Source organism: Poecilia latipinna, unplaced genomic scaffold, assembly GCF_001443285.1.
Source record: "Poecilia latipinna isolate Pla-1442-1.1 unplaced genomic scaffold, P_latipinna-1.0 Scaffold689, whole genome shotgun sequence".
Lineage (NCBI taxonomy): Eukaryota > Metazoa > Chordata > Actinopteri > Cyprinodontiformes > Poeciliidae > Poecilia > Poecilia latipinna.
This window is the reverse complement of record NW_015113305.1, coordinates 235533-248965: the sequence shown is the minus strand read 5'-3', so window position 1 is coordinate 248965 and position 13433 is coordinate 235533. Positions and strand designations below refer to the sequence as shown.

Sequence of the window (13433 nt, the reverse complement as noted above, 5' to 3'; positions counted from 1 at the left end):
ATATATATATATATATATATATATATATATATATATTCTGTTTGTTTTATCAGTACAGCTGCACAAAAAGATGACAGATCATCTCAGGGTGGCAACAAATTTGATAGCAGGATCAGTTACATCAAAACATTTTTTTTACAAAAATTATAGCATTTTTGAGACCTTGAAAAAACACATTCAAGTTAAAGCATTCAATGCAAACTGTTAACAAATGTATCTGATTTTGCAATATAAGTCTTATGGCAACATTTGTGGCAGAATTGGACACTACATATATATTCTGATTGGGTTCAACTCACTGCTGCACAGGTGAGAGGAGGACAGCGTTCACTCCGACAGTGGACGTCTCCAGACACACACATGCAGTTGGTGCATTCATCCACCTGCCAGTGTTCATCAGAGTGATACTGGGTTCCTTGATACAAACAAGACTCCCTTGAATCTGTAGCATAAGCACACATTAAAAAAGGTTTTACAAACATACACACAGAGGACTAAAATGAGACATCCAGCATGCAGTACAGCAGCAGCCTTCTTTTGTTCGCTCCCTCAGACACCTTGGCATTCGTCGCAGCATTTTCCTGGGAGCTTTACTTGTGTTTGTCCATTCACACAAACTACAGGGGGACACTCTTCAGTGCTGCACTCAACATGGCCCAACTGGCGATACATGTAAAAACAACAAGGTATCTGGGTTATTACAATAATCATTACAATTATCAAATGAACACAGATGAGCTCTATGAAAACTTAGATACATTGTAAGAAAAATAACGATTCAATATACCAACGTTGTTTTCCCTGTGTTATAAATCTATACATGGTTGTACTGAATTTTTTTCATGCTCTGAATGTCATGATGTGTGGTTAAGGTGGTGAGGATGAGGACGCGGAGACCCAGGTAAGATGAAGAATGATGAATTTAATGATAATAGTCCAAGCACGGAACAACGGAGAACAGCACGGAGGAACAACTGACGGCACAAGGAAACAGGTAACGCTTGACATACGACATACGACACAACACAACGAGGATCCGACAAGAGACAAAGACAACAGGTGGGTTTAAATGCACACGGGGTAATCAAGGAATGAGACACACCTGGGAAGCAATCAACGGGGAGGACAGGACAGAGACTCACAGGGAAAACAGGACTTAACACAGAAAATCTCAAAATAACTACACAGAAAAACACAGATCACAACACTGAAATTCAAGAAGGAACCAACATTGAAGTTGCTCAATCCTACGTTCAATGATTTCTTTAGTAGAACCGCCATTCTGAATATGTTCTTGTATCAATTATTGTCTTGATGTTCTCTACAGCCAATTATATTTCTACGCAGATGTTAGCATACAATGAGAAGCTTACGTGTTGTGCCTGACTTACATTACAAACACATGTGACACAATCATTGTCACAGTCCTTCCAGCTGGCGCCGTTAGCGAAGCGCTTATCCTGACCCTCAATCAAGCATTCTGCAGAAAAAAAAATAAAAAACAAGATACAGAATTATTTGATACCTGAAATATATTACAAATACATACACCATTTTGTGTTCAGGTATAATGCGTGCTTGGTGTGATCAGTTTATAACATGAGCTCTCACCGTTGCACACAGGGCAGCAGGAATCTGGGGGAGTGAAATGTTCATCATTAGGGCAACTTAGCGTTGGACATGTTTGGTGCAGGCATGTCCACGTCAGGTCCTGCACAGAAAAGGTGTTAGGTCAATGCTTTAACCGTGACAAATACTTGTTTTAAAAAAATCTTTTTTTAATTACTCTGATATTAACGCCCTCTTCAAGGTTACAAGAAAATGTCACATTATATTCTACTGTAAGTTCAAGCAATGTGCAGTAACTTGCAAAAACATCCCCTCCTGTGGAATGTTTTCCTATGGTGTCACATTACAACTTCAAACTTAAATGTATTTAGTAGTGTTACAAAAAGTAGGGTTGCAAAACAGCATCTCAAGTTTTGGACATCTGAAAGAGCACTGGAGTCGATCTACTGAAAATAGGAAGAGAACGTCATAACTGCAAAATTTTGCCATAGATGGCCACCAGCCCAATATGTATTAATCAGAGAAGCAGCAAAGAAGCTAATGGTAACTGTGGAGGAGATGTGGAGAGATGCAGAATTAGGGAGAATTTGTTCACAGAGAAACATGGTGCCTCATTGTAGTTGGAAAATGAAAATAAATTCAGTTTGCTGCTATGGACATAGCCAACAGATGAGTCCAAAACTGAACAAGTTGCCCAGCAAAGAAAACATGATCTGGGATGGAAAAACAATAAAGCACATCGTCCTGAGCCTCCCTCCCACAGTGAAACATAATTGTGGTGGCATTATGGTGTGGGGATGCTTGTCTTCAGTAGCGGCAGAGAAACTGGATTCAAATGCTGCCACACTTTGCAGAATTTTCACTTCACAATTTTATGTTCCTTTTGTGGATTTGTCATAAAGACGTCAATTAAAAAAACTTCATGGTTGTCACATAAAAAAAAATGTGTAGCACTGTGTACCTTTATCTCCATATTGTACCTGTAACACAGCAGACTAAATTGCTGCAGCTATATTACCTTGCACTGGCAGGTGAAGCAGGGGTCATCTGTTGCTAGCACCTCGTTGCCAATCAGTCTGCTTGTACAATTAGTGAGAGGCTCTAAGCACAAAAAAAACAAAAAACAAAAACGTGTCAGAGGCTCTGATCAACAGTGAAACAACAGTTTCTTTTACAAAATGTTAGTACTTACGTGCGCAGACAGGACAGCAGGAATCTGGTCCTGAAAATAAGATGTTGCTCTTGGGACAGTCTACTAGGCTGGGACACTGCTTCCTGTAACACTTCAGGTGTTGCTGTCCATCAGGCATCACCTAAGGAAGAAATAGATTGAATCACAACTAGATGGATGGATATGACCATAACGTCAACATCCCAAAATAATTTCCTACCTCACACGTGCAGATCTGACAGGGATCATTGGCAGGATGGAAACTGTCCCCTGGACCGTACACTCTGCCCTCAAATATGCAATCTTCTCCCAAACAAACAAGATAACATTACCCCCAAAAAAGATAAAACATGTGACAAGCAAAGAAATCAAGTGAATTAGCTCACCAGCACACACTGGGCAGCACTCCCCAGGCACCGTCATGAAGTTGACACATGGCGATACGCAATGTACTTCAGAGCAGGTGGTCACTCCATTCACACACATACAAGTCATACAGGGGGTGGAATCTGCAAACCAGCTGCTGCCCTCTGCATGCTGCTCACCTCCATACATACAACCTGAAAAATAAAAACCTTTGTAGCACAATTTAAAAATGTAATTTTAAAAATATACCACCTTCTGAGGTCTGCCAGGAAATGTTCTTGTACTTTTATGAAACTTACAGTTTTTTTTTTCTTTTTTTTTCCCCCAGGAAATAAGGTTTCTGTTTACCAGGCACTTTTATTTAGTTTCAGAAGGTAATCTGAGTTTTGGGAAAGTACCTGATAAGCTCCTAGAAGGCAACTTCTAATTTCAATTAAAGTCCCAAGTTCGGTCTGAGAAGGTACCTGATAAATTCTGAGAAAGTTAAACTTCCCCCCAAAAAGATCAACTATATAAGAAAAGAGCCTCCAATGTCCTGAAAGTACCCTTCATGTTCCAGAAAGTGGCTGGTTAATTCTTGAAAAATAACTAGCAAGTTTTATAAAAGTTTCATGAAAGTACTTGATAAGTTTTAAGACACTGGGAAATACCTAGTAAGTTGTAGAAAGTACTTAAGAAGTTCCAGAAAGTAACCTCAACGGTCCAGAAAATACCAGCTAGATTATGACAAATGACTGGATGATTTCTAGAAACAACCCCAGGGAAGTAAGTGCTTGGTTAGGAAAAGAATCAAATTAGAACCAGGAAATGACCTGGTAAATTCTAGAAACATAACCTCTAAGCTTTGCAAAAGCCTGGACTGTATTCTGAAATTTCACCAAAAACTCTTTCTGACTTACAATACCCATTATCTTTGTGATTTATACTGGTTTGTTTACCTCTACAGTGGGGACAGCAGGAACCTGGATCTGTCACCAGATGAGGACAAGACAGCTTGGGACACTCCAGAGGTGCACACTGAACTTCACCTTTCTGCAAGATTAAGACAGAAAAGTATTTAAAAGAAATGATATCGACTTACAAGGAAGTTAAAGAATTAGAAGCCAAACTCAAAGTAGAAACCTTGCAGTTGCAGGTGGAGCAATGATTTGAACTCAGGGCCCATGTTTGTCCGTCAGTATACTTCTGTCCATTCAGCTCACACACTGAGATCATAAACATAAAGGATTTGAACTAAGCTTTTGCAAATAATCTGTATTATCACTCTGGCAAACAGCATATGGAAAAAATATATCTGTTATATCAATATGGCCTTTCTACATTGTAGTCTTAATTTAGTAAAGCCAATCACACAATTAGGACACAATTGACTGACATCCTTTATGTAGCGTAAATCTGTTCTGACACACCTAGGCAACCATCTCCTCCATATGGAATGCCTAAAATGCCAGAGACAGAACACATAAAAATGGCATTGCGGGTGGTGAGTCATTACATTTGAATATCCTCCTCCCAGAATTTCACACTTCCAGGCGATCAGTATCTATATTGTATACTCACGAAGGCAGGATTGAAAATTCACACATAGACTCCTTGGACTTTGAGACTGACCAAAGTTAGTACAGTTTGAGATAGCTACCGAGTTTGCAACTGTTTTTATTCAAGCAAACCTTTTAAAGTTCAGGCCCTCAGTGTTGATCTGTCTAGTACATAAAAGTATATTAAAATACACAAAAGTATTTAATTGAAATGTAGGAACATTTTTAAAAAAAATCCAGACTTATCAAACCATAAACAAGAGATCCTAACTTCTCAAGTTTTCTCGAGGAAATTCCAAGTCTCTCACCCGATGCCATAGATTTGGTGATTTATTTCCAGGTCGTAAAGCTATACAGAAATAACTCAGTGTGTTTTGTTTCTAAAGACATGTCCAAAAATCACCTGTGCACTCCGGGCAGCACTGTCCTGGCTCGGTAACGGGCTGATCACATGGTGTCGGTGGACAGACGACAGGAACACAAGAAACTGTTCCTCTGACACAAGTGCAGCGCTCACAGGGACTGGACACGGATGCGAAGGTGTGACCTTGAGTGTGCACGACACCCTCATAGAAGCAGTCGTCACAAACAGGACAACAAGTATCAAAGGGCATGGGATGTAAGCAGTGAAGTGGACAGGGTCTTCTCTGACAGGTCACCACTTCATTCTGATCAGAAGAAAGGACGAAAGAGGAAGGTGACAACAAGAGGAATTTGTTCAATAAAACAGACGGCTTGATTGTTTTATGCAGAAAATGTCAGACTGACTAGACAGGTGCACGTCGAGCAGGGATCAGATGGTGATGTGAAGGTGGAGCCAGACTCGTGCTCTGCACCCTGATGGAAACACCTCCCTGTGCAGACAGGACAGCACTCCCCTGGAGGCATCACTGGGTCTCTGCAAGCAGTGCTTGGACAAGATGTCTGAGCACACACCACACCACCATTCTGCACAAATAAATAAAGAATAGTAAATATTCTTAATTATAATACATTCAAAATTTGAAATGGTGCCTGAAGTGATACTGTTTCTTTGTTGTAAGGTAACTGAGAATCTAGCTCTATATACATCAACAAAACATTTTGAATTGCAGGAAATATGTCAGATGTTAAAGTAGAAAAAAAAAAAAAACAACCCCAAAGCAATGCAAGCTTAAAAGACAATGCAAAACTAAGATCAGATCACTAACAGTGACCTGTAGTCAAGTCGTAAGTTGTTAGGATGACAGACCCATCATCCAGCTATCCAACAGTGGGTCCATAACCCACTCAGGAGAGTTCAGGAGAAGCTCATCTTGTTCTCCCAGAAAACTCACAAGTGCCATCCTCTCAGTTTTTCAGAAAGCTGCTGACTGGAAAAGACCTTGTGGTAAAACCCCAATCCAAACGGCGCAAACATCAAGAAGGAAGCTCTAAAAAACGTGGTTGAATAACATTGAAGACACTGAAGATGTGGCCTGAACTCTGGGGAAGCCGACTGGCACCACACACAGTAATGTGACGGGTTGGCTCAATCACAGCCGTTCTATTACATTCCCAATATAATCACAATCAGCTCATTAGTTAGATACATTCACTAATACTTCTTCATCCTGTAAAAAGTAAGAAGAAATGGATGATGGAGATGTATAGAGAATGACTCCTAAAGTAGTGATGTGAATGATGCATCATGCAAGCAATTTTAGTAGTTTATTAAATAAAGTGAAAATGGATGAAACATGGTCAAAATGATGCAATTGGTCTTTATGTGAATTCCATCAAAAGCCCAATTGAAAACACACAGACAGGTGAAAGTATACGCCTGTGTTACCAGACAGAAGCAGCTCTGACAGTGGTCTTCAGGATGTGGGAATTGCTCTCCATTGTAGCAGCCCCGGCCATTGAAGTTACATCCATCACACACTCCACACGCACAACCATCCAGAGCCGGGTGTTCACATGGTGCAGAAGGGCATCTTCGGGCCGTGCACACCACCTCTCCTCTCTGCAAAAACAAAACACGTAAAAACTGCCCAGAGTGTTTTGCATCAGTCGAACAGACGACATTCTCTCACGCACTGAGCACGTGCAGTCCTGGCACTCCTGTTCTCCCCCTGGGAAGACCTGGCCATCAGCATAGGTAACACCCTGGAAATGACAACCTCCACGCACACAAAGTGATGCTTCAGTCAGTCACTGAGTTGTGCTACATAACCTGAGCTCTGAGTTTTTATAAGATGGTTACCGTCACAGACGGGGCATCCACATGGGCTGGTGACAGGATGAGGACAGGGAGCTGCTGGACACGGTATCCTCAAACATCTCACTGAACCACTCTTTAGGTTGAATCCCCCCACCCCACAATGTATTAATAAGAAATAAAAAACAACACAATTTTCTTTTAGCGAGGTTGGTACCTGGCATGCACATTCAGAGCAAGGGTTTCCTGGATCAGCAACGGACTGTCCATTGACGAGGACCACGCCGTTATAGAAGCATCCTGGCAAATAAAAGCATGCAGACTCGGTCACACTTATGACCAAGAGAACAGATGTAGAATTAAAAGATAGGGGAATTTGGATGAAAAAAAAAACACACTTTCACATTCTCCGCAGCACTGCCCAGGTGGTTTGTAAGGGTGGCTGCAATCTCCATAACAAGGTAACTTAGTGCAGGTGACGTCTCCTCCATAACAGTAACACACACCACAGGGGTCTTGGCCATCAGCAAACTCGGTGCCATCAGGATATTCTTTACCGCGAAATGTGCATCCTGCAAGAAGAAAATTGAGACGTTGCTCCAAAAGCTGCTCCCTCTGCAGAGTGTCAGTGCCGTTAGAGGTTTTATTCTCTTACCGTCACAGGACCTGCAGCAGTCTGTCCCTACTGGGTGGTTGCAGTTGGACGGTGGACAGCGCTTTCTTTCACACTGCACAGAACCTTCGTGACAGACGCAGACAGCGCACGGATCCGAGGGATCCTCCCAAGTCTCTCCATTGGCTCGCTCTTGACCCTGGTGCAAGCAGCCTTGCCGGGAAGGATGTCGCAGATAAACAAAGCTGGCATAAACAGAGGTTTGTTTCTATCTTGCAACCTCAGGAGATGGTGAATGTGTACCTTCGCACGTCCGGCAGCAATCCCGTGTAATGGGCTGAGAGCATGGAGCGGAGGGGCAGGGCTTACGGTGACACCGAACTGTCCCGTTGTTGCAGGCGCATGTTCGGCAGCTGTCAACCGGGTGGTAGAAACGTTCTGTGTGTCTAAAGGACCTTTGCTCGAACAGGCAGTCTGATGGAGGATCTGAAGCAACATATATATATAAAGACAAATAGCATAAACCTTCACACTTCATGTACTTAATGTGAATCACAACATGCAAAGATGAGCCAAAAGAAAAAGAATTATGATCAAATTAAAATGTATATTTGCTGTAAGGATGTCCATCAATTTGCACCTATTAAGCAAATTGATCAGTCAACACAGCAAACACACTTGGTGTGAATGGCATTGTGCAAATGTTTTAAACCACTCAAAATGTTTTTTTTTAATGCAATCACTCAGGTGCAACAGACTTTCTTGTTGCGTTTTGATCTGGTCTCAAGTGTTCAGTCAGCTGTCTTCCACAATTTTAAGTTTGTGAAGACATTTGAGACCCCTTTAAGAAAAAATAATCAAACCTTTAATTTGATAATTTCCCACTGAAAAGTAAAAATGCCATATTAAGAAATATATATATTCTTATATATGTATGCATATATAGGCCAAAATCACACCTGAGGTTTTACCTTTGTCTCTTTTATCTCAACACAGAAAGAATCTTAAAGTGGTTATTATCAACAAAGGCTTTTTTTTATTTTTTTTTATTTTTTTACAAAGGATTAAATAAATATCAGTGTATTCAACATTTTTGTCTGTCATTTCACATTATTGCATATAACTTAATTTCTGAACTCATTTGTTTTGGGTTGTTCAAGTAAATAGTGCCTTCAGAAATATGTTTACCAACAAAAATTGTGAGGTGTTCAATATTTATTTTACCCAGGCACAAAGTTACTTCAGTTACATTTACTACACAGGAATAGATTTCTCAATGGGAGGATTTGTTTTTCACTGAATAATAGACTCAAGTACTCAAATACATGAAACGATGAAAAGTAAAATCATAACCATTCTTTCCCAGAGTTTCCCATCATTGTAGGTCCTGAAATGTTTCTCTGAATCTGCTAGTTTGTCCTTAAAATTAATGTCTGACGGTTAAAGTAGACAGGTGTTGTAATGTTGTGGCTGATGATAATAACAACACATTCGCAATTCTGGTTATTTCACATCCTTACCAGGACACTGTGGGCAGCAGTCTCCAGGGATCATATTAGGATTGGAGCATTGCAGTGGAGGACACCTCCTCATTAGACATTGGACATTTCCATTCTGAAGCACAAGACAGATAGTTCAGTTCTAAGATTGGCTCTAAGTGAGAATTGTGTGTGTGTGTGTGTGTGTGTGTGTGTGTGTGTTAATTTGTACTATGCAACTGCATGTCCTGCATTTGTCCGTTGGATGGGGAAAGTCTTGTCCATTGGGATACTCCTTCCCAGCGTAGCTGCAACCTAGAAAGTAGAAAGTAAGTGGATGAAATCTTATTTAATCATATTTATTTATTTATTTTTTATTTACTTTGAGAAAAAGTAAATTTTTTTTTCACCATTGCAGTTATTCTGGCAGCATGTTCCAGGCAGAGGGGCGTTACATCGAGCATGGGGGCAGCGTGTTTGATGGCAGTCGATCCTTCCACTCACACAGGTACACTCCTCACACTCACTCACAGGGTTAGGAAAAGCCTCTCCGTTCACAAACACGCGATTTTCAAAGGAGCAGTCTGGCAATTAACAACAAAGAAGGTAATTCCGATGATTCAGAAGCAGCTGCAGGTCAAGTTTTTTTTTTTTTTTTTTTTTTTTAAAACATTCACCACCATCTAAAATAAATACCTGGACATTTAGGACAGCACTCTCCAGGAGGAGTGTAGGAATTGGTGCAGTTTAGTGGAGGGCAGCCTTGTCGTTCACAGCGAACGCTCCCATGCTGAGGAGAAGACGGGAATTTGTCAGCAGGATTAAAGGAAGAAATTGTTCTGTTCTGTGGTTAAGTACTAACCAAACAGGTGCATATGTGGCAGGGCTGGTCAGGGGTCGTAAATCTCTGTCCGTTGCTGTAAATTCGATGGTTGAAAGTGCAGCTGTCACAAAATTCACAACAGGAACCTGAGACAAGGAGATGCTTGAATGTTTAAGATTCTCTATGAAACATTTGCACACATCCAAAGAAAACAGTCTCTGACACGCCAAGTCTTACCCGGGATCTTGCTGGGATGTAAACACTCAGCGGACGGGCACTGTGTGTTTGAACATAATGTCTCCCCGTTCACACAGGTGCAACTGGAACACGGACCCTCTGGTTGCCAATTGGAGCCGTCTTCATATTCTACCCCATCCAGCACGCATGCTACAACACAGAGCAAGGTGCTCACTGATGAGTTGTAGCTCTGTTAGTGCGTGAGACACTGTGCGCTTGTGTGGAATTACCTTTGCAGACTGGACAGCAGAGATGAGGATCGATGGTGGGATTAGAGCACCGGACTGGAGGACATTTTTCTTCATAGCAAATTACGTTTCCGGTCTGGATCAAAAACACATAAATTCCACATATCCTTTGTTTTATATAGTTTTATACAGCATATTTGTTTGTGGCAGCTCTTCCATACATATACTTAAGACTTTGAATAAACCAGTTTGGTAATTGTTGCAACCCCCAACACGGTTGAGAATGTGTGGACTGTGTCTAAAAGCCAAGGCACTGCAAAGAAACCAACAGCTCTAAATGAACTACAGCATTTTGATAAGAAGATTGGTCAGGTGTCTAGCTGAAAACATGTCGATGACTAAATGTAAACTTCTGTTGAGAATTATATAACTATAAAGTTTACATAATACACAGAATATACAAAATGTGCATTTTATATTTTTAAGGGAATGCACATAAAGTCAGTTTAAAAACTCTTTCATAAATTACGAATTTTGGCAAAAATTCCAAATTGTGTACTTTCCTCTGGTGCATGCTGCACAGACTTGCCTTACACCTGCACTGCAGGCAGGGTCCACTCCCAGGCGGGACAAACACTTTTCCATCAGCATACACTCTCCTGTCAAACTCACACTCTGCAAAAACAACCACAAATCCATGGTAGTTTTTATTTATTTATTTTTTCCTGAGGTTTAAACCAGATAAAGTGAGTGTTTACATACCTGCAGGAAAGACATAATATGACAGATTTTTTTATTCTGACCTTTGCATATGGGACAGCACTCTCCCTTTCTCCTGACTGGATGACTGCAGTGTACTGTGGGACAAGAGGCCTCCATTCGTTCACAAGACACCTCACCTTCCTAAGAAACAGATTAGAGATGGGATCAAATGTTGCACACGCTGCTGCACGCTGTCACATATCTGTTATCTAAAAATGCATGACAGATCAACTTACAGCATCCAGTTCACTTAAACTCTTTAGAAGATAAAATACTCTGCCAAATGTAAACAAAACCCAAATGTAACAATTTTTAAAGCAAATTCTTTTGACTAAATTCAAGAAAAAAAGCGGAACGGCTCATATTTCATTTGTTTCTGTATGAGCAGTAATCTTATCAAGAGTGTTTATATTAAAATATATTGAACATTTACTCACATATCTACACAAAGAATTTGGCTCGAAAACAATTTGAAAATCTGTTTACTACCATAACACAAAACTGCAAGGATAAATTATTTCACAAGAAAAAAAAAAATCTGTCTCTGACCTCTACCTCTGATCTTTTTGCAGTTTGGAAGCAACAGTGTTGGAATATCATTGTTCTAGAGCATCAGCTATTTTTTCAAATCCAGTTTCATAAGCATCACATAACAAAGAGAAAACATATTTCCACTTACAGAGCAGTGGCAATGTAGGCAGGGATCGGTCAGGGATGAGAACTTTTGACCATTCACATAGACCTCTGATTCATATTCACACTGTTCACATCTACAGATCACACAGCAGTCATTTTTAGATATAAGAATTAAAAAAAAAAGTGAGACGAATTGCTACAAACTTATTACCTGGACATTTGAAATCAATAGATGAGCTGACACAAATCAACTTTAAGTAATGTGCTTAAATTTATGAATGCTTGTTACCGAGGGCAACAGTCACCAGGAGGATGCACGGGGCTGCGACAAGTCAACGTAGGGCATTGAAGAGCTGAACACACTACATTTCCATTCTAGCAGAGAAAGGGAACATGTGCACCTTGTAGTCTTGCTCCTCATTTAATATTTTCATGTAAAGAAGAAAAACTGTTCATTAACACAGATACCGCATACCTCACATGTACACTCCTGACAGCGGTCTCCAGTAGGAATTACAGCTTTATTAGGGAACTCATGTCCATTCACACCACAGCCTACATGAAACACACACACAAATATAGACCATCCTTTCTTATATTACAGTTACAGGTAAACAAACAAACAAACAAAAAACTCACCTTGACAAACTGGACAGCAGCTATTAGGAGGAGGAGCAGAGGGGTGCTCACAAGGGGTGCTGCACTGCTCCCTCTCACAGTGAACATTACCTTCCTAATCCCAGAAGGAAACAGAATTACATAAAGATAAAGACTGGAAGTAAGCTAACGCCAAGCAGATAGTTACTTTTCAACCTCACCAAACAGGAGCACAGATCACAGGGATTCTCTGCTGACCTCCATCTGGCTCCGTGGTCATGTCTGACGCCAGAGTGGGTACAACCTGCAAAGACACACTTAAGGTTATGGTTCTTCTGCGTCCAAGCATTAAGTTAGTTAAAAATAATATGCAAATCCTGAGATTAGCGCTTTGTTTCATAATAGAAAGATGTTTTTAAATGCTAGATTATGAGAAACTATGTATTCAGTAAATGGCCTTTATTGTGTCGTGCTTTATCAAGTCTGAGGACTCCAAAGTACTTTACACAACAATCTGTCACTGATCCACTTATACAAACATTCACACAATGAATTATGTACACAGCATAATTACACTATGTCAGTTTTATATTTATTTATTTTTTTACATTTCCACATCTTCTTACGGTAAACTACAAATTTGAATGTATTTTCCTGGAATTTTATGAGATAAACTAAAATGCTACAGATGGTTTTGTGATGTCTATTTCTTTAGAGAACTGGAGAATGAGATGAAACCCATTGACTCTTAAACCCGTAAAGTATAACATATAATTCATGGAGCTAAAAGCTAATTGCTTTTACAGTATTTATTTTGTACCAAAGGTTTGCTTCAAACAAAACGTACTGTGATAAAATAAAAATCACATCATCATAGAAAATAAAGTGTCGAATTTGTGTTGATTTTCGTATCCATTTTTAAGCACAGTCACCTCTGCACTGTTGGCAACAGTCTCCAGGCGCTGTCTCCTGCACTGTGCAGTCTACTGAGGGGCACGGCAGCGGAGGGCACTCCCTGTTACCTCCCTGGTACCAACAAGACATTTATAACAGACTGAAGTGGGCCAGTATATCATATTTGTACGATGCATTGACCCAAAAACAGAACAGACTGTACAAATTTTTTTTTTTTTTTTTTTTTTGTGAATGCCATGTGTGAAAGTCTTACCTTACATGTGCATGTCTGGCAGCCATCGAGAACCTCATAGGATACATTGTGAACTTGACTGTCTGTCTCGCATCCTAAAGATGACATACACTTTTAATGTTTGAGGGT

General features: G+C 40.3%; 1 protein-coding gene across 1 annotated transcript in view; it reads right to left on the bottom strand.

Annotated features, from left to right (window-relative positions):
* The window catches only part of kcp (kielin cysteine rich BMP regulator), a 27848-nt gene that overhangs the window by 5678 nt on the left and 8737 nt on the right, over nucleotides 1-13433 (bottom strand). The window contains exons 6-40 of the mRNA XM_015044724.1: nucleotides 13326-13399; nucleotides 13090-13183; nucleotides 12379-12461; nucleotides 12200-12293; nucleotides 12036-12115; nucleotides 11850-11935; nucleotides 11604-11694; nucleotides 10966-11065; nucleotides 10752-10837; nucleotides 10205-10298; nucleotides 9975-10124; nucleotides 9777-9883; nucleotides 9611-9704; nucleotides 9325-9498; nucleotides 9147-9229; nucleotides 8957-9050; nucleotides 7740-7922; nucleotides 7479-7649; nucleotides 7222-7395; nucleotides 7041-7123; nucleotides 6869-6959; nucleotides 6703-6785; nucleotides 6455-6628; nucleotides 5413-5592; nucleotides 5048-5312; nucleotides 4229-4311; nucleotides 4045-4138; nucleotides 3127-3300; nucleotides 2961-3043; nucleotides 2762-2882; nucleotides 2588-2670; nucleotides 1612-1711; nucleotides 1392-1480; nucleotides 558-660; nucleotides 300-442 (exon numbers count right to left, since the gene is read on the bottom strand). Of these exons, the coding sequence (XP_014900210.1) occupies nucleotides 300-442; nucleotides 558-660; nucleotides 1392-1480; nucleotides 1612-1711; nucleotides 2588-2670; nucleotides 2762-2882; nucleotides 2961-3043; nucleotides 3127-3300; nucleotides 4045-4138; nucleotides 4229-4311; nucleotides 5048-5312; nucleotides 5413-5592; nucleotides 6455-6628; nucleotides 6703-6785; nucleotides 6869-6959; nucleotides 7041-7123; nucleotides 7222-7395; nucleotides 7479-7649; nucleotides 7740-7922; nucleotides 8957-9050; nucleotides 9147-9229; nucleotides 9325-9498; nucleotides 9611-9704; nucleotides 9777-9883; nucleotides 9975-10124; nucleotides 10205-10298; nucleotides 10752-10837; nucleotides 10966-11065; nucleotides 11604-11694; nucleotides 11850-11935; nucleotides 12036-12115; nucleotides 12200-12293; nucleotides 12379-12461; nucleotides 13090-13183; nucleotides 13326-13399 (4061 nt within the window). The remainder of the gene's footprint in view (nucleotides 1-299; nucleotides 443-557; nucleotides 661-1391; nucleotides 1481-1611; nucleotides 1712-2587; nucleotides 2671-2761; nucleotides 2883-2960; nucleotides 3044-3126; nucleotides 3301-4044; nucleotides 4139-4228; nucleotides 4312-5047; nucleotides 5313-5412; nucleotides 5593-6454; nucleotides 6629-6702; nucleotides 6786-6868; nucleotides 6960-7040; nucleotides 7124-7221; nucleotides 7396-7478; nucleotides 7650-7739; nucleotides 7923-8956; nucleotides 9051-9146; nucleotides 9230-9324; nucleotides 9499-9610; nucleotides 9705-9776; nucleotides 9884-9974; nucleotides 10125-10204; nucleotides 10299-10751; nucleotides 10838-10965; nucleotides 11066-11603; nucleotides 11695-11849; nucleotides 11936-12035; nucleotides 12116-12199; nucleotides 12294-12378; nucleotides 12462-13089; nucleotides 13184-13325; nucleotides 13400-13433) is intronic.